Genomic DNA, 19,043 nt, shown 5'->3' with positions numbered 1-19,043 from the left:
CCAAATTATATTTCATACCTGTTGTCGCACTCAATGCGAAACTTCCATTGGAATCCTTTTTTTCATCCAATTTCATGATCAACGCGAATCAAATAATTCATTGAAGTTCCCCTCGATTTTATTTAACGTTTAACATGCCGGACCAGTTAAAACGCGAATGTCGATAACTGGTCTTCCCTATTCGCCCAGTTTGTAAATGTTTACTGTATTAGCATTACTTTTCAGCCAATCATTGTAAAAAAATTATTGCCACCAATATTATTGGGCATTCACGATTCGTCAGTCATTAATCTTGTGACCAGGCGGCAATTTAGTTTTCAAGATTGGCCTTTTCAAAGGCTAGATGCAAATGAACTGATAATGTTTAAAACCAGTGGCGACCATTCTCACCTATTCTTTCTCTCAGCTGAGTATCCCCATATACAAATACTGTGTAGTTTGTGTTCATTTCATGCTAAATTTAGACGACCTTATAAATGCCTAAAACTATCTACCTAGAAAGCTTTAGGTTTTTCCCACACTCATTTAAACTTAGAGTCATTTTTTTACAAATTGGATTAGGATAATATTATCAGACTCTCGCATATCTCCATATTGATTACTTCGAAAATATATCAACATCGGTTGAAAACCAAACTGTGTGCTAGTATTTTAGATCATTCTGCGAAAAGCAATATCCACATGTGAATTGAAAATCTTAATATTTATACTCCATTGAGAGCGGGCGTATTTTATTGTCATCAGAAGCCAAACCGCACTTGTTTATAATACTGTATCGATACAACCAAACTCGCCATTCCGTGACATCATCAGAACATGCGGTAGCAGTCAGTGGTGGTGACTGGGAAACGGTAACCGTTCTGCGAAATATTCACTCAGTCTGTGGTCAGCACGCCACACAGTAGCCCTAACAAGACGTGAAAATTATCGTGCGGCAAACTTTTCACTGCCCTAACCAGCCACCAAAAACCTCCCCTCGCTGCAATCTGCGAGTATTTGGCGCTAATTTACACCTCATTCCCTGCACCACATCAGAATCTATAAAACGAAGTGGCCACTAATGTCGCTTTCCACAGTTGGTTGGCTGCTGGCGGTTGTCAGTTATTTCAAATCTGAGCGGCGTTCTATTCGACCCAGAATAATTTCTATGAGGCGATAAGAAAGGATCTGATCATTCATCTGTGATACATTGCATTATTAATATCTTCTCAAGTGATGCAAAAAAATGCACACGGTTAAACAGATAACACAAGTGAGGTGATTGTGCAGTTTAATGACATGTTCAATATGTGGTTTACGTTCTCTGGTTAGTTGTTATGACACGGGTAAGCTTTGAATGATGAAAACTGAAGGAAATAATTACAGAAGTAATCCATATGTTCGAAAAAGTTATATGTCCCGTGTGCACTTTTTAGATCCTAAAAGATTGTTTGTAATAGAATAGAATGAAATAAAATATATACTGAACATGTTCTCATATTGAGCAGAGCTCACCTTTGTGCATCACAAAACCATTTTACAAAGTTGTGTTTTTTGGCGAAGACGAGTTCAATTTATAAGCAAATTATAAGCAATCTGCTATATGAGTTTTGTGATTTTGTGAGGTTATTCGATCTTCTCAATTGGTATTTTGTATATAAGAGTTCTTATACTCTCCCATACTATTCACAGATTTCTCCCTCGAATCATACAGCAACTGAGTCTGCAAAGATTGCTCATATCTTCTTAATCGTTTTGACATTCAATCGCAATGAAAGCCGATCGTTTCTCGATAACTCGCATCAGCAACCACATTCTTGGGAGAAAAAAGAACGGCAATCAGTCGATAGCAACTTTCACGATTACGGGCGAAAACTCAACGGATGGCAATGCTGTAGATTTTGATCATCAGGCCGATTCCTCCATCGGATCAGACTGCAATGGGCGACGATACAGTCATTTCACGAGGTAAGTTCACTAACTAGTCGTTTATATATCCGATCAGGTGCTGATTACATACATTCTAAATATTATATTGCAACGCGAGGTCAAAAAAAACGCGTGAACTGAAAATCAATCCTATCATTTTACTCACCCGTTGGTGAGTCATAAGTAGCGGGACTAGATGAAAACATGTTTGGCAAAAAAGTTTTGTTTTCAATTCAACTCTTTTCTGCATTTTCACAAGCCCATACAATGTGCGTTTGAGGTGTGACACTAGACAGATAGAAGTCCTTCATTTTCAATCTTCCTCAAGATTCTCGGAACACTCGCCATCATGGTTTGGACCACCTTGAGGTCTACTGTTTTAGCACATCTGATGATACGGGATTAGAGTTGTTGAGCTGTAGTGGCTTCCTAACCATTCTCGTACACCGACTGGGTATGGCTCAATAGACTAGATCGGCCGCGCCTAGGATACGTTTGGTGGATTGTGTTATGGGCGGTCAGCCGATCCAGAGTGGTCTTTGTGTTATGGCCCGATGCTAGCTCGGTTCGACCGAAACACAATATCTTTATCCTTATGGTGCTTTTTTATAAAAGCAACCATATCTGGCAAACAGCTCTTCGTGTAGCCACCTCCGATGTCGGATGCTGTTCAAGCAACCGAAAGACGCACTCTCGGAGAAAACTCTTCATCGTAAGCAAACGAAAACACACTTAAAAGTTCGGATGAAAATTTTATAAGGTTGACGTCTAGATGGCGCCTCTTACAAAAATCGACTTGACCATCACGAAGCACCATCTTTCAATGGATACGTGTCAAAATTTGACAGCAATCGGTCGAATGGTTCGTGAGTTACAGCATTGAGAGTGAAGCAACTTTTGTTATTGTGAAAAAAATGGAAAAATTCGAATTTTGTGTATTGAAGTACCCTCGAGATCTGGCCCCCAGCGAATATTTTCTGTTTGCAAGCCTGAAGAGAATGCTCGCTGGCAAGAAATTTAAGACCGATGATGAAGTGATTACATAAACCGAGACCTATTTTGAGGAAAAACTGAAAGAGTACTATAAAAATGGTATCGAAACGTTGCAAGATCGCTGTATCGCCCTCGAAGGCAATTATGTTGAATAATAAAATTGAATTTTATAAAAAAAAATAGTTTTACTGTGATACCTTATAAACTTTTCAGTCAATCTGTGAGCACGAGAACAAAACCACACACATCTGTTTGTATCTCTCTAGCGCGTGAGACGGAAAACTTAATATGAAATTAGTTCCGCTAGTTATGTCTCACCCGTTATAGCTCATTTGATCTAGTGTGTGTCTACAGTCTACAGCACCATGGATTGCAAACAAAATACGAAAAAAAATGAATGCTGAGTTATAAAATGTTTTAGTGATGAAGTGAACCTATTTTATTCATTTTCATATCCTGTCCTTCGCCGAATGTCTACAAGGAAAATACAACTCAACAAAAATAAATTATGAAAAATTATTTCTAATCCCTACAGAGATCTGCATAAAGCTTTGTCAATTGAGGGACTCAGAATGCAAGGGGTGTGGTTGACCTCATCGATTTCTCTTCATCACCTTTTTCTTTAGTTAATAACTCAACTGCACAAACGTTCCAAATTGAGTTTTCTATAGAATCCGATAGATGAGGTTCTGACCTATTTTCCACATTGTAAAATACAGCTGGGAATGAGTTTGCAGCTAAGTTATGATCAAAAGAGAGAGTCGATGTAGAGAAATCTATCAAATCTCTTACACCTCTTTCATTCGAAGCCCCTCAATGTAGAAACGATCCACTTTCAATCGGATATATCTTCCAATCTGTCTGACTGAAAATAGAACGATAATAGGTGAAAATGTGCTGAAAATATTACTGTAGTTTAAAGATACAATATGGGTTTTGCGATTTTTAATCCCCTACAATGAAAATTCGAATATTGGGCTTGATAAGTGACATCAGCTTCTGCACAAGGTCAACCTGATCGGCTGTTTTTTTTCCAGTATCTGATCATACTACTTCGTTTTTAGCCAGTTTAATTTCAATACATTTCGATTGGGCGGAATTCCGGCCGGTTTTGGGGGATCATCTCTTCCTCAAAGACGTACACTCCGTTATCGCGATTCTACTGTTGCGCATTCTTGCTGTAGTGGCAACTCACGAATTCGGCAAAAACTATGATGGGTTTGCTTACATGTTTTTTTTTATTATTCTCCATTTGCCGACAGCAAGCATTTATTAGTTTATTTGTTTATTTGGAGCAAGGGAAAGGCCTTTGTAGTTTGCTTGAAGCTAACATTCTGAGTGATTGAACACCAAATGAGAGGAGTGCAGCCTTTCGCCTGTTCTCAAGAAGGCCTAGGTCAATAATTGACAACTTTCTTCATAATTTGGATGGTTGAAGGCATCGTTCCAAGGCAACCGTCGCAGAGAAAATTGAACAAGCTTACATTGTACTGCTTCTATTTGTTGTATGCTGTTTTGATAGTACGAAACACAAATTAACGCTTCGTGTGACCCATTTTGACAGTATTGGAGACATAACAACGAATTCACTGCGTAAATTGAAGACAACTGAATCGTTTGTTTGAGAAACCTCATAAACGCCACTTTTATCAAAATTGACGTTTTGACAGTTTTTGAGTCTTTGAGGATACCTACATCGACTTTCAAAATTTCAGAAAAAGTTAGTTCTACGAGATCCCACGCAGCCGGAAAACCCCAAATGGCAAAAAATCCCCTTCTAATTTCCGCAGTTCAATCAGTTTTCTCACTCGGAAGACTTCTAGGACATGACGGTGTAAAAAAAATCACATACGTGACGCCAACAACAGTACTTTTTTGCTTCTGAAATCAAAAATTGAGTCTCCATGCCAACCCTGCATAACCAGATGAAAAAACTTCGATCAACATAAAGAAAATCGAGGACATCAGGAAGTTGAAAGCCTGTATTCCGGATGTGAATTATATAACACAGAAACCCGGGATGAACATGACCAATCATTCAATACAAGGTTGATGGTATGAATTGTCCAATAAAACCATTTGAAAGTTACAAATAAAATTCATTTCATTTAATGAATATACAATATTCACATGCCTCATAACCCTCAGCAGCTGCAAACAAAACTATTTTAAACAAGCTAATCCGGCGAACTTCGTCCCGCCGAAATTTTTTTTTTTAATAAATTCTTCTTACTTTCTGGACTTACTTACTTAGCAATCGTTCGTGGGTTCAATCGCAGAACTCTCTCCATTCATTGAACTTCTAATTTGGCCTTCACAATTTCCTTTAACTATAGATTTCCTATTACTTCTACCAAAACTCGTCATTATATGATTATTATTTTTTCAGACACAATTTCCGCTCAAGATTCTTAATTCACTTGCAAATAACATTTTTCTCCGTTACATGAAACACATGATCGATACTGAGAGTGAATTGTCATTCATAATTTTATTTTATTTTGTAGAATCTGGCAATAGCGGTGGCAAGAGCTAGCAATAGCGCAGATGGTAAGCGCGTCGGTTTTCCGAGCCGTAAAGTAATTTTCGGATTGGAAATTCCTTCGATAACCCTTGAGCAATGAGCACATCGTTGTCCACAATGCATGATTTGATACTGGAAAGGCATACTTAACCTCAATTAAGAAAGCTTGAGAAAAACAGTTTTAGTCGTTTTATTGTGCGTCAAATGGTTTAAGTGCGTCAAATGGACATATGCGGTTCCTCAAACAAACGATTCAATTCCTGAATACAGCTATGAAAAGTGTTTCGATGACTGGATTGTTCGTTGGAAAAAGTGTATTGCTTCAAAAGGGGCCTATTCTGAAAGGATATACAAAATAATATAGCATTTTCTTAGAAAACACAAATTCCCGGTAAGGTACACCTGGACAAGTTTAAACGATTTTTTTTTCAAAGTTGACCTTCAAATCAGTCTAATAAAATCATAAGATTATCAATTTCAAGCCTGTTAGCGGCAATTAATACATCACTCGGAAGGTCATCAATGAAAAATAATTAATCATATCAGAAATTTTGAAAAAAATATTTTTTTTTCAAATTTTGATTCATTTTTTTGTCCCACAGTGCCACGGATCAGCCGATTTTTTCTGGGCACTTCAACGGACTGTGTTTTTTTTAGACAGGCCGCTATATAGTTTGAAATTAAGGAAGTAATCATTTTCATGAATGCTATCCTTGAACGGCGTCTTGATGGGGTTTTTCGTTTGATACTACTCCAGAGCGAAGATTGTCTCCTTTTGCTTGAAAATATAGCCCCAAATAATCATCGCAAATTAAAAGTTCTGTCAATGGTTACGGCTTCCGTTTCAACTTACCCCGCAAGTCAACTTGCCCCGGTGTACCTTATATATTTGAAAGAAAGTATTGTCGATTTGAACTATATAGATTTTTTTTCGATTTGCTATCGAGGTAAGGCGTTGTACACGTGACGCTAAAAATGCAGTTTTTGGACCGCCTACCCCAAATGCCAACAACAATTAACAACAAGTAACGCAAGAAGGGGGGTTTTCTCATCATGTTGCATAACGCCAACATAATCTGAGCATAAAGTCAAAGTCGTTTGTAAAATTTTCATAATGTATAGATTTAATTAAATAATGAAAATAGAAGTCGGAAGAACTTCCAACAAGTTCTTGGAATTTCAAACAAACAGAGAAGTGCTTTCAAACAATCTGGTGTTTGGTTGAGAGGAATAGGAATTGATGTAAATTGATGTAACACAAAAGTAACTACTCGCTGGTTCAACGCAACAGTTCCTGTCGTTACATTTCACTACTTTCAAAAAGTACTGGGATGTTTTCGGCTGAATATCCTACAAATTTCGCTTCATCAATTTGGGGGATTGCAGACTTAACATATTTTGCTTTAACGGAATATCAATCGATCGCTGAGTCGTCCCACACACAATCTAACGATTTCGCAGCATACTCAAAATGTTTCCAGTTTTCCAGTTTCGGACCCCTTATTTTGAGTTTTTTTATGCAAGTGAGATCCGCAATTATTATGAGGAAGTATTAAACCTGCTTACTCCCGGAAAGAGAAGCCGTCCGACGCTCAACTCGGTTGAAAGCACTACATTCTGGAGCATTCGTAGCAACGGCCATTGCATCAAGATCCAATTAAAATTATGGATTGATATGTATATATATATATATATATATATATCCATAATTTTAATTGAATCTTGATGCAATGGCCGTTGCTACGAATGCTCCAGAATGTAGTGATATATATATATATATATATATATATATATATATATATATATATATATATATTTTCATAACATTTCAAATTACATTCGAATGCCTTTCACAGCAAATTTGAATATGGCGTCGATTGTTTACGAAATTAAGCTTTTCAACTGGTCCAAGGACCATATGTATATATATAGGACCTTTTTGAAACGAGGGATCTCGTCTTGTCCTCCATAATTTCAAATTCAGGGAGCTCGCAGAAGTTTTTTACATCGTCCGCGTCGTATGCGTCCGAAAAACAGTGCCTTCCTGAACAACTTTCAATGTACGTTAGACCACTGTATCCAACTGCCTCCGGTGCCCTAGCTTCTTTCTGCACCTGTGAAAACCAATCAAATAAGTTTATGTTTAGCAACCACGACAAAATCATGATCTGGAAGATGGATGCGATATTCGAAATGCATTAATGGGTGCCTACTTATTTACTGCTGTTAAGCCCATTACAACACGTGCTTTATCATCTTGCCTCAGGAAACACACGTCATTCCGTCCCAGAATCGAAGTCAGCTGCTCAATCATGAAGAGGCACGTTGGTTTATTTAGGGATAAAAATGGAATCCCCTCTTCTCCTATGGCACATTAAGTAACGCAACCTTACACGTGAAAAACAGAGTATGTCAATGATTAGAATTATGGAGGAATTCTACCGGTGGTACATATTAGGCTGTCAAAAAAGTCCTGCGGTATTTTATTTGAATTTTCATTTGTTCATAAAATTAGTTACAATCATCTGTTTTAAGTCAAATATGCGCCGTTTTGTTCGATGACTTGTTCCCAACGAGATGCCAACTTCATAATACCCATGTTATAGAAGCTCGCTTCCTTATTGGCAAAAAACTCGGGTAGCCAATTTTCACAGGCCTCTTTGTGGCTAACTTCTGACTACCTAGCTCGTTCGCCATGGACAAAAACAGGTGGTAGTCACTTGGTGCAAGGTCCGGACTATACGGCGGATGCAAAAGAACCTCCCATCCGAGCTCCCGGAGCTTCTGGCGCGTCACCAAAGAAGTGTGTGGCCTGGCGTTGTCCTGATGGAAGACAATGCGGCCTCTGTTTATCAAAGATGGCCTCTTCTTCATGAGTGCTACCTTCAAGCGGTCCAGTTGTTGGCAGTACAGGTCCGAATTGAGCGTTAGGCCGTAAGGAAGCAGCTCATAATAGATTATTCCTTGACAATCCCACCAAACACACAGCAGAACCTTCCTGGCCGTTAATGAGGGCTTGGCCACCGTCTGAGCCGCTTCAGCGGGCTTCGACCACGACCGTTTGCGCTTCACGTTGTCGTAAGTGACCCACTTTTCATCGCCAGTCACCATCCGCTTCAGAAACGGGTCGATTTTGTTGCGATTCAGCAGCGGTTCACATGCGTTGATACGGTCAAAGATGTTTTTTGCGTCAACGTGTGTGGCACCCATACATCGAGCTTCTTTGTGAATCCAAGCTTCTTCAAATGGTTAATAACGGTTTGATGACTTATCCCCAGCTCTTGGCCGATACTACGGCTGCTACTATGCCGGTCTTTCTCGGCTAATCCAGCGATTTTGTCGCAATTTTCGACGACAGGCCTTCCGGAGCGTGGCGCATCTTCGACGACCTCTACACCAGAACGAAAACGTTGAAACCATCGTTGTGCGGTGGAAATGGAAACTGTATCGGGTCCATAAACTGCACAAATTTTATTGGCAGCTTGAGATGCATTTTTGCCTTTGTCATAGTAGTACTGTAAAATATGTCGGATTTTCTCTTTAATTTACTCCATATTTGCGACACTATAACTCACGAACGACTTAACCAAACAAAACACTGTCAAGGACTATATTATAGCGCGCAAAAATACCTTTCCAACAAGCTATAGTATGACTCGATACAATGAATACAACTAGAACTACGCGCTTACAACGACACCTCGCGGAAATACCGCAGGACTTTTTTGACATCCTAATATATAACTTCAGCCATCGCGATACGATAAAGATTACTACGTTCAATGAATAGCGTAATACACAGTACATTCAGAAAGTTCTGGGACTATTTTTCAAAACAAAAATAACGATATACTAAAAAGATTAGATATTAGTTTTCTTCATATAGGCCTTCTCTTTCCACACAAATTTTTGAACGTTCGTAGAGGTGTCGGAAGGCGCGTTAAACTGCTCAACCGGTATGGAGTTCATAATACGCGTCACGCTTCGTTGAATGTCTGGAATATCGTCAAAACGGTCCCCTTTCATAGTATTCTTTAGCTTGGGAAACAAAAAAAGTCTGCCGGGACGAGGCTCGGAGAATAGGGGGGATGGAGTATGACCAGAGATACCTTCCTGATTTTTGAGGATTTCGCAGACTTTTCAGCACTCTCCCTGATGTCCTGATGAACACTCAATTTATCCTGATTTTTCTGAAATGATCCTGATTTTTCCTGATTTTTGTACTCTTTACATTATTCGTAATAAATATACTGGTTTCCATGCCAAAGTTTTCTGTCATGATTGTTCTCCGGTTCGCACTTGTATATATCTTACATAAGGACAGTATTCTAGTCTAGAAATTTGAAAAACATCTAAATTTTTTTTCGTCATATTTCTGGAGTTTAGGCATTCAAGAATATATCCTAGAAAGGACTTTTCGAAAATCCTATTATTTACCGAGCTTTAGCCATTTTAGTGATGCAATATCTAACCTGGTACGGCCATAATAATGAACTTCAAACGCGTTTTTCTCGAAACTAGATTTTTCAAACTGGCGCACACGATATCTCAAGTTCTACCGAACCGATTCATGTCGAATTTATATGAATACAATCTGCATGCATTCCTCTATCGCATAAACCTATAAAAAATATACATTTTTCTAATTTTACTATTTTTAAAATTTCGGGAAACGTGAGAAAAAGCGAAATCCGCTTTTTTCCCTTCAAACGGCCGCCATTTCGTCAAAAAAAAATGTTTTTGGCTTATCCGAGGTTCATGCGATAGCGGCATCTTCACTGATTCAGAATCTGTTCGATTTTTCTGTTTCAGATTACCAGAAGGGCTGGAATTGTGTACGCCATGGCACAGTTTTTTTTAACCCACTTATTTCATCAGCTTGTAACTATTCCAATTATGAATGTTTTTTTCCCGTTCAATTTTTGTTTTATTGCTAAATAATAGTTAAAAAAAATAATGGTATAATGGATAGTACAAATATTCTTTGTTTTATTTTTACGGAGCTCGGAAAAACGTTCAAAATTCGTGCCTCTAGACTAGAATACCCCATTAAGTTAAATTCTCTAGACGCAAATCTGTACTTAACTTTTTTTTATCTCTACCCTCAATTGTTTTGTAGCTTTTCAAAACAGTGCTAGAAAATTTCATTAAACCTACTTGTCTGACGAATTTATGAAATTACAACGAGATTAAATTTGAGGATCAACATTGCCCCATCGAGGATAATGTGTATGTAGATGTATCCCCAGAGTTATTAATGTAAGAATACGTTTCAGAGTTTAAATTTACTCAAGAGCAAATTTTTAAATCCACAGTCAACATAAAAAAAAAATCTAATTTGTTCGTCTGATTCAAAGTAGAATCAACTTTAATGATGGGACTATGGTAAATATATCTATAACCGCACTAAATATCATAAAAATTAGGAAGAATTCAACAAGTCTTCCACTGCTGATATGCTTTCCTCATTTGTCGAGTAAAGATTCATTCCAAAGCATGGACGATGGATTTAGTGAAACGTTAAATATTGATTTCTCTGCAATTGACTGTAGTGATGATGTAGGTTTTTTGGAAAAAAAATATAAACGATCAAAAGGTCAGGCGAAACACTAGCATTTCCGCTTATGCGAGGATTTATACAATGCTTATTAATTAATTTACATATCCGGTTTTAGCCCGAGGAAAGATATACTTTGTTTCTGGTGGGATTTGGAATGGATTCTGTATTATGAGCTACTATCAAGCAACCTGTTTTTCACATGTATGGCTCACAGCAGTTTTCGAAGAGGAAGCAAACATGTTCTAGGAGGATAGAATATTGAAGCTGTGTGAAAGATGGCGAAAGATTTTGAAACAGAACTAGGGATATAAAATTGAGTTATAATGCTTTGATTGGAAATTATGTTTTGCTTTCCCAAAAATCGACATTAACTTTTCGGACAACCCAATATGAGCTGTCCTTATGCGCTACCAAAATCGCGGTGTGCATTGTAATGAAGCAAAAACCTTTCTCCAGATCGGTACTGGTCGAGCCGTACGCGCCGTATCCGTGCCAATAATCATTCCAGGACACTTTTTTAGAAGACCGCATTCACTGTTTATCCTGAAGGCACAAAATTTGATGGCGGCTCTCTGCTCCATAATTAAAATTGTGACGCGACAAAAATCACTGCGTTACTCTTATCAGCCAAAACTTCCCGATTTTAGCACGCGGTAGTCCCGGAACTTTTTGAATGCACTGTGTATATCCCTTGAGTAGCATGATCACACCACTTACCGCAGTGAATTCTGATTCATAGCTATTTCTACTAACAATTATCCCTTCCTTGGTGATCGCAGTGTGGTTCCACTAAAAAAGCCACCCTCTGGCCCTCTAGATGACTTTAAGGACGTGAGCAGCGTCGTTATTGCCTATTTTGAGTTCGAAACATTGAAACTTGCACAATGAGAATGGTTCGATGATTCCAAGCGTCATTCAGTGTGCAACTCAATAAAGGAGAGCAATTACGAAGTAGTGTGGAGGTAATCTGACATATTTGTAATATCCGTACCTCTCACGCTATGGGTCACGAGTTCAATTCTCACTCCCGACATTCTTCCAAAAATGGGAGTAAAGTGTCAAGTGTTATTTATGGTGTAAAAATAAAAACTACCGAAATTACCGGTATTTTTATTGCAAAATTACCGGTAATTCGGTAATGAAAAATGACTCGGTATTACCGGTAAAACCGGTTACAATCCCTAGTGTTTACACCCTTACGTATCATGTTTTAGAGTCGTCTGCGGAACACCGGGTAAAATGTCAAAGACAGGATTATTTATGATTTCCTTATAGGATAGCAAGTTATCAGAAGTTTATTCCGCATGAGAACTGAGATTTCAATAAACGAGACCATGGGTCAATTGAGCACAACCTGGGAACCTCTCCACTCTTAGAACGTTTTTTAAAGTGCGGTAATATGCGTAAATAAGTACTGACATTGTAATCTGTAAGTGAAAATCAATGTTAGAGAGCTTTATTCCTACAGTGGAACCTCGATCATCCGCGAGCGGATGATCCGCCATGCGTATTGAACAAATTGCGTGTTTGCACCTCATTTTTAGTCCTATATTACGTTATCCGCGGTGATCTTGCCACTTTAATCGGTGTTCTACTGTATTGCAAAATATGCTGAACTGAGCTCCGTTAGACTCTCCAAAGTTTGTAAAAACGACGAACAAAATAATGAAAGAACGAATTGTGTATTTATTATTGCGGTCACAATGAATAAGTTTATTTCACATTTCCAATTGTCATTAATTATTCATTAAAATTTAATACTCATTACTCTAAATCAGCGATACTCAACCTGCGGCCCGCGGGCCGCATGTGGCCCGGTGGGCTCTTCTGGTTGGCCCATCTGGTGTGTATGATGTTTGGAACTCATACACAAAAATATATAAATAATGGTGAAAGTCCGTGTCCCTCACTCAGTTAAAGCATTCGTTCATTGGCTCTTGTCAGTGCTATCAAATGTTTGTACTAAAAGAGTTTCATTCTTGAATTTTTATAATGTTTTTTTCTCGCCGGTTATAAATTCGTAGTACATTTATTTTTGTTTTGCGGCCCGCGACACCATGCCTAACATGTGTTTGTGGCCCCTCTGGCAAAAAGGTTGAACACCACTGCTCTAAATAGTAGTTATTTTCCACGTTAGATGCAATCGCACCAGTAATAACGTCAATAGGAGAGTGAAAACTTACATAAATGATTGTTTAATTATATTCCACTTCTAACCAGACGAATTTAAAATTGCGCTCGACATATTTCATATGCGCATTATTTCTGGAACAGAGAGAATCACAGACGGGCATAAGTTCCAGATAGTGAATCGTAGCTTGTTGATTATTATCTTCTAATAAAGCTGCTGTGATCGCCAGATACTCTATCCCAGCCGCTTGCTCCCCCAGAGAGTTAATCTTTTCCTGTTGTTCGATGGGAAATAATTGGAAGCACATAAACTTATATTGGTGAACAATGCGTACTAAATATTCGCAGCGTTTAGCGGCGTGCCCGGTGGAAATGAGATAGTTAGAAATGATCATTTGTCGTAACAGTACGCTATACCGGGAGTTTTCACAAATGAAAGGCATAATTTTGGTTGATATCGGATCATTAGTTTGTGGCGTCACTCGGTAGATACCGAAAGAAAATTTGATAGGCAACTCGTTGACGGACGAAACTTTATATCTTACAGAGAACCCTTGCCGCGGCTTGAATATTACCGCACGTCCAAGCGAGGCTTGAAACGACCATCGATAGGGGAGCTACATGGAGATCTGGATAGAAAATCAGTGAGTACACTATGGATAATCACAATGAGCTCGGAAGCAAGTTAACCAAATTTTGAATAAAATTCATGAGATTATTATGAGATGGATTAAATTAGAGCTCAATGCATTTTGTATTTTTAATGTAAATAGAAGAATATATGTAGCTTTCATGAGTCATAAAACTGGAGGAAAAATTATATAGGGTTGGGGAAAAAGAAATGTCGTATTTCTGATGGAAATTTGACGCTTTATTTAACATACTTAAAATTATCTAATTTAAGTCAAATATACACCGTTTTGTTCGCAACTTGTTGCCATTGAGAATGTAACTTCACCAGAACGAAATCGATCAAACCAACGCTGTGCTGTGCGAATCGTTACAGTATCGGGTATATAAACTACACGAATTTTTTCGGCCGCCTTCGTTACAGTTTTACCTCGCAGGTAGTAAAAACGTAAAATATGGCGAATTTCTTGCTTGGTGGACTCCATCTTTGACGCGCTATAACTTTAGACTGAAAAGGACAATCACAACACTGTCAAAACGACACTTGCAGCACAGATTGTCGTCTTCAAATAGCCGTATAGTATGACCCGATGCGATAAGTACAACACAAGATATGTTTAAGTGTTGCCATATATTGACAATATACGACATTTCTTTTCCCCAACCCAATATAATAAAAAAATGAGGTGATATGTGACATGCGGCCTTATGCTCATTATACTCATTCTTGCGACAAATTATGATATTTTCACAATAACGTTTCTAGGTATCGAAAGAAACAGATGATAATCCAGTCGCCATCGGTCATGGAATCAAGCTAGGATGGATAGAAGGTGTGCTGATACCCTGCCTACTAAACATCTGGGGAGTGATGCTTTTCCTGCGGCTTAGTTGGGTAGTGTCACAAGCTGGCATCATCCAAACTCTTATAATCATTGGAGTTTCCTATCTGGTTTGCGTTATAACCGCAACATCGCTATCCGCTATTTGCACTAATGGGCAGGTTAAGGGTGGTGGCATATACTATTTGATCTCACGTTCACTCGGACCAGAGTTTGGAGCTTCCGTGGGAATTGTGTTTGCGTTTGCGAATTCAGTTCAAGCCTCCCTAAATACTATCGGTTTCTGCAATTCATTGAACGATCTTCTAAGTGCTATATCTATAAAAAAAAAATTCTTTTTTCTATAATATTTTTTCATATTTCAGAATCATTTGGAGTCAAAATCGTTGATGGTGGTGTGAATGATGTTCGAATCGTTGGAACTGTCGCAATCATCGTCATGGTTATCGTCTGTGCTGTAGGGATGGAATGGGAAGCGAAAGCGCAAAATTTCCTAATCGTCACTATCGTGATCGCCATTTTCAACTTTCTCATAGGAGTTAGCTTTGGACCGCAAAATAGCGAGGAGGTGGCTCGTGGATTTATGGGATTCTCAATGGACGTATTCAAAGCGAATTTGAAACCCGATTATCGATACAGCGAGAACATGGATCAATCGTTTTTCACAGTATTCGCCATTTTCTTCCCAAGTGTAACTGGTGTACAAGCCGGTGCCAACATTTGCGGTGACCTGAAAGATCCCGCAACAGCTATTCCAAAGGGAACATTACTAGCTCTGGTCATTTCAGCAATATCCTACGTAACATTCGTTTTCTTCGCTGGGGCAGCAGCGGTTCGTGATGCCTCCGGAAATGTTACCGATTTGCTAAATGAAACGTTTGCTTCATGCGCTGTTGAAAACGTAAGAAGTGATATCATCATATACATTTAAAACATCCAGCTAAAACGAATTGGAATTACAGAACTGTTCTTATGGGCTTCACAACGATTACACCGCAATGCAGCTGATGTCTATTTCCAGTGCCGTCATTTACGCTGGATGTTTTGCTGCGACACTGAGTACAGCGTTGACTAATCTGCTTTCCGTGCCCAGAATTATACAAGCATTGGGTATCGATCGAATCTATCCGGGTTTGATTTTTTTCTCCAGAGGATACGGAAAACACGGTGAACCCTATCGTGGATACGCGCTGGTTCTAGTTGTATCTGTATTATTCGTTCTGATCGCCGATATAAACGCAATCGCTCCGTTAATATCCAACTTCTATCTTGCATCATATGCCCTCATCAATTTCTGCACTTTTCACGCCGCCACTGTTAAACCACTCGGTTGGCGTCCAACATTCCGTTTCTATCATCCATGGCTAAGTCTGGTAGGATCTATTCTTTGTATCGCCATCATGTTCCAGCTAGCCTACACATTCACCATCATCACGATCGTCGTCATATTCATTCTTTACTTGATAGTGATCTATCGGAAACCCGATGTAAACTGGGGTTCCAGTACGCAAGAGCAAACGTACAAAAGCGCGCTGTCATCCACTCTGAAGTTACAAACCATCGGAGATCATGTAAAAAATTACCATCCATCGATTCTCGTTTTGGCAGGGAACCCAATGAATCGACCGCCTCTGATAGATCTAGCAAATCTAATCACAAAAAACCACTCTCTCATGATAGTAGGAGACATAATAAAGGAACGACTATCACATCGAAAGCGACAGGAACTAACTTCTGAGTGTACAAAGTTCTTGGAAGTGCGTAAAATTCGTGGTTTCTATCAACCCATCGATGGTCTCTCATTCGAAGAAGGTGTCCATGCATTGATCCAGACATCTGGTGTCGGAAAACTTTCCCCCAATATCGTTTTGATGGGCTACAAATCGGACTGGATGTCGTGTCCTGTGAAGGATCTGCTGACTTATTATAACGTGTTACAGTAAGTGTAGTGTTTAGCAATAATGGAAAACTGTTTGATGGTGACAATTTTAAAGTGACTCGTTCGACTGCCGAATGGCTTTGGCAATTCTACGTTTGCCCAACGGTTTGGATTTCTCTCACCTAAACACGGAAATCGTGTCCTCTCCAGGAGGTTTGCCAGATTTCAGTGGAAGCCACATCAATTTGCAAACGATCTCTACAATCATCGCCGATGATGGGCTTACAGTCCCACAGAAATTAATGCACGTGGATTCGAATTTCAGTTTGGATTTACTAGCTGGTAGCAATAACACCACACCAACCACCACCTCACAACAACGTACGATCTATACAATCTGTATCAACGTTTAACTCAATCATTCATTTATCATTTGATGTTTTTAAAGCAGCTCCTATTCCAAATCAATACAAGGTTCAAGAATCGCGAGATAGTATTATTTATTCCACACGAGGAGGATCGTGTGTTCCTAAGGAAATTTTAGACCGTCTAGGCATTTTCCAGCGGAAGCAACCCAAAGGTACAATCGATGTCTGGTGGCTTTACGACGATGGTGGTCTCACTATGCTAGTCCCATACATTATATCAATGAGATCCAAATGGTCTCGCTGTAAAATTCGTGTTTTCGCCCTCACCAATCGTCAGATGGATTTGGAAGCGGAAGAAAGGAAGTAATAGCTCACTCAATACAAGCAATGGAAAAGGTATTCTATTTTTGAATTTTTTTTTCCAGCATGGCCAACCTCCTCATGAAACTGCGTATTGATTACTCCTCACTGACAATGCTACAAGGGGTCATGGACCATCCACATCCGGATACTGTCTGTATGCATAATCATTTGCTGCAGCATTTCACGGAAAATGACGGTACCCAGATCCCGATCAGCGAAAACGAGCGCCTCGCACTGCAGGAGAAAACTAACCGGCAATTACGGTTACGTGAAATGGTCCTCGAGTACTCCAATAGTGCAAACTTAATCGTTATGTCGATGCCAATGCCGCGATTGGTGGGTAGCGTTCAAATTTTCAGTAAGTTAATCATTAATCATTCCATTTTCAGGGTACCGTTTCCGCGCCACTGTATATGTCATGGTTGGAAATGCTAACAAAAGATATGCCTCCGTTTCTGCTGGTCCGTGGGAATCAAACATCTGTACTTACTTTCTACTCTTAAGTTGTTCAAGCGTGAATTTGTTATGATTAGTATTACATAGTTATTATAAAAAATGTAAATTTAGATGCAGATAAAAACAGTGGTTCATTAAAGTTCTCCTTAACTCTTAACCCTTTAGAAGGCCGTGCAAATTAGTCAACGATTCGACTCCAACTTCAGAGAACATAATGCTTACATGAGTAATAACACATATTTACTTTTAGAAAAAAAAATTAACAATTGAAACAGTTGAAAAAAATAGTGGCAATATACGGTGACTCAAACTCGTAATCGTACTCCATCACACAGAACTCTTTTCCCTTCTTTTAAAAGTCGAAAACAAGCTTTCGGAACATTTTATTTAGATAAAGTCATAGTGTCATATGAGAGTTAAAAGGTTTGCTATCTGTTTTTTGAATAATGGTTTTTATTTCTCTGAGAATGGCAAATGTAGGAAAATATGAACCAAAGTGTCAACAAAATGGGATGGAATCGAAGATTCAAGTTTTACCAAGACAATGATATTCCTCCACAATCTTCCGACATCAATCCCAGTAAAAAACTAAGGAAGCTATGTGTGTAGAAAATTTAGAAACCATCAAAATTCTAAAACTAACGATTTTAAAAATCATTTGATGAAAAATGGATGAATATTCCTTCCGAATACACAAAAAACCGTAGATAACGACTAAAGACAGCTAAAGATAGTTGCAACGAACAAGGGATACCATACTAATGATATGAAATTCTGAAATTGATCAACGTCTTCGAAATCGAGTTGAGATTTGAACCAGCGTACGAATAGGGATAGTGGGGGTAATGTAGTCACGTGGGGCAAAGTGGTCACCTGCTTGTTTGGTAGTACACCCAGGTTTTTTTTACGCGGTTTTTTTACGCGGATGTTCCAATTAATGCGGTTTTTCACGCGGATTTTCCAATTAACGCGGTTTTGGCGTAAAAAAAGACCAGTGCAATATCACATCTCCCCCTTAGCTCACATTTTTCTCTTATGTTCCCCCAGAGCATATTACGGTAATTAGTGCTTGTGACGGAGCTTAGCGCTTATGAAGGAAATTAGTGCCGCACCTTATCACGATTCTTACGTGGATTTTAGGTGTTGGGTAACGGGGAGCTCGCCAGGCGGTACACCGGGACGGGGTTTTTACGGGCAGCGATTCGTGAATGGATTTCCCTGTCTACATACTTAGCTCTGAACGGTCCAACAGTGGTACTGCGCGTGCATCGGCAACAGAGTGTACAAATCACAAGGGAATCTTCTAGCAACAGCAGATGACCGCATTCGTGAGGAAACCCGAACTATAGCTACCAGTAACCAACGAAATTGCAGGAAAAAACTACTCAAC

General features: G+C 39.0%; 1 protein-coding gene across 5 annotated transcripts; it reads left to right on the top strand.

Annotated features, from left to right (window-relative positions):
• The first annotated feature begins 1,006 nt into the window (after positions 1-1,006).
• LOC129775731 (bumetanide-sensitive sodium-(potassium)-chloride cotransporter-like) lies at positions 1,007-17,820 on the top strand. Of its 5 annotated transcripts, none has more exons than XM_055780792.1 (10): positions 1,007-1,257; positions 1,672-1,947; positions 13,663-13,759; positions 14,512-14,896; positions 14,953-15,488; positions 15,550-16,526; positions 16,582-16,847; positions 16,915-17,197; positions 17,260-17,533; positions 17,587-17,820. In XM_055780792.1, exons 2-10 carry the CDS (start codon positions 1,751-1,753, stop codon positions 17,698-17,700), a joined length of 3,129 nt encoding a protein of 1,042 aa, XP_055636767.1. In that variant the 5' UTR covers positions 1,007-1,257; positions 1,672-1,750; the 3' UTR covers positions 17,701-17,820. The 5 variants fall into 5 exon arrangements, with proteins under 5 accessions (XP_055636767.1, XP_055636766.1, XP_055636765.1 ...); XM_055780791.1 differs by having other exon boundaries at positions 1,007-1,306; XM_055780790.1 differs by having other exon boundaries at positions 1,008-1,325.
• Positions 17,821-19,043: the final 1,223 nt, after the last annotated feature.

The sequence above is a fragment of the Toxorhynchites rutilus genome, chromosome 3 (genome assembly GCF_029784135.1).
Source record: "Toxorhynchites rutilus septentrionalis strain SRP chromosome 3, ASM2978413v1, whole genome shotgun sequence".
NCBI lineage: Eukaryota > Metazoa > Arthropoda > Insecta > Diptera > Culicidae > Toxorhynchites > Toxorhynchites rutilus.
Note: the sequence above shows the minus strand (reverse complement) of the source record. Positions and strands in the feature narration are given on the sequence as shown.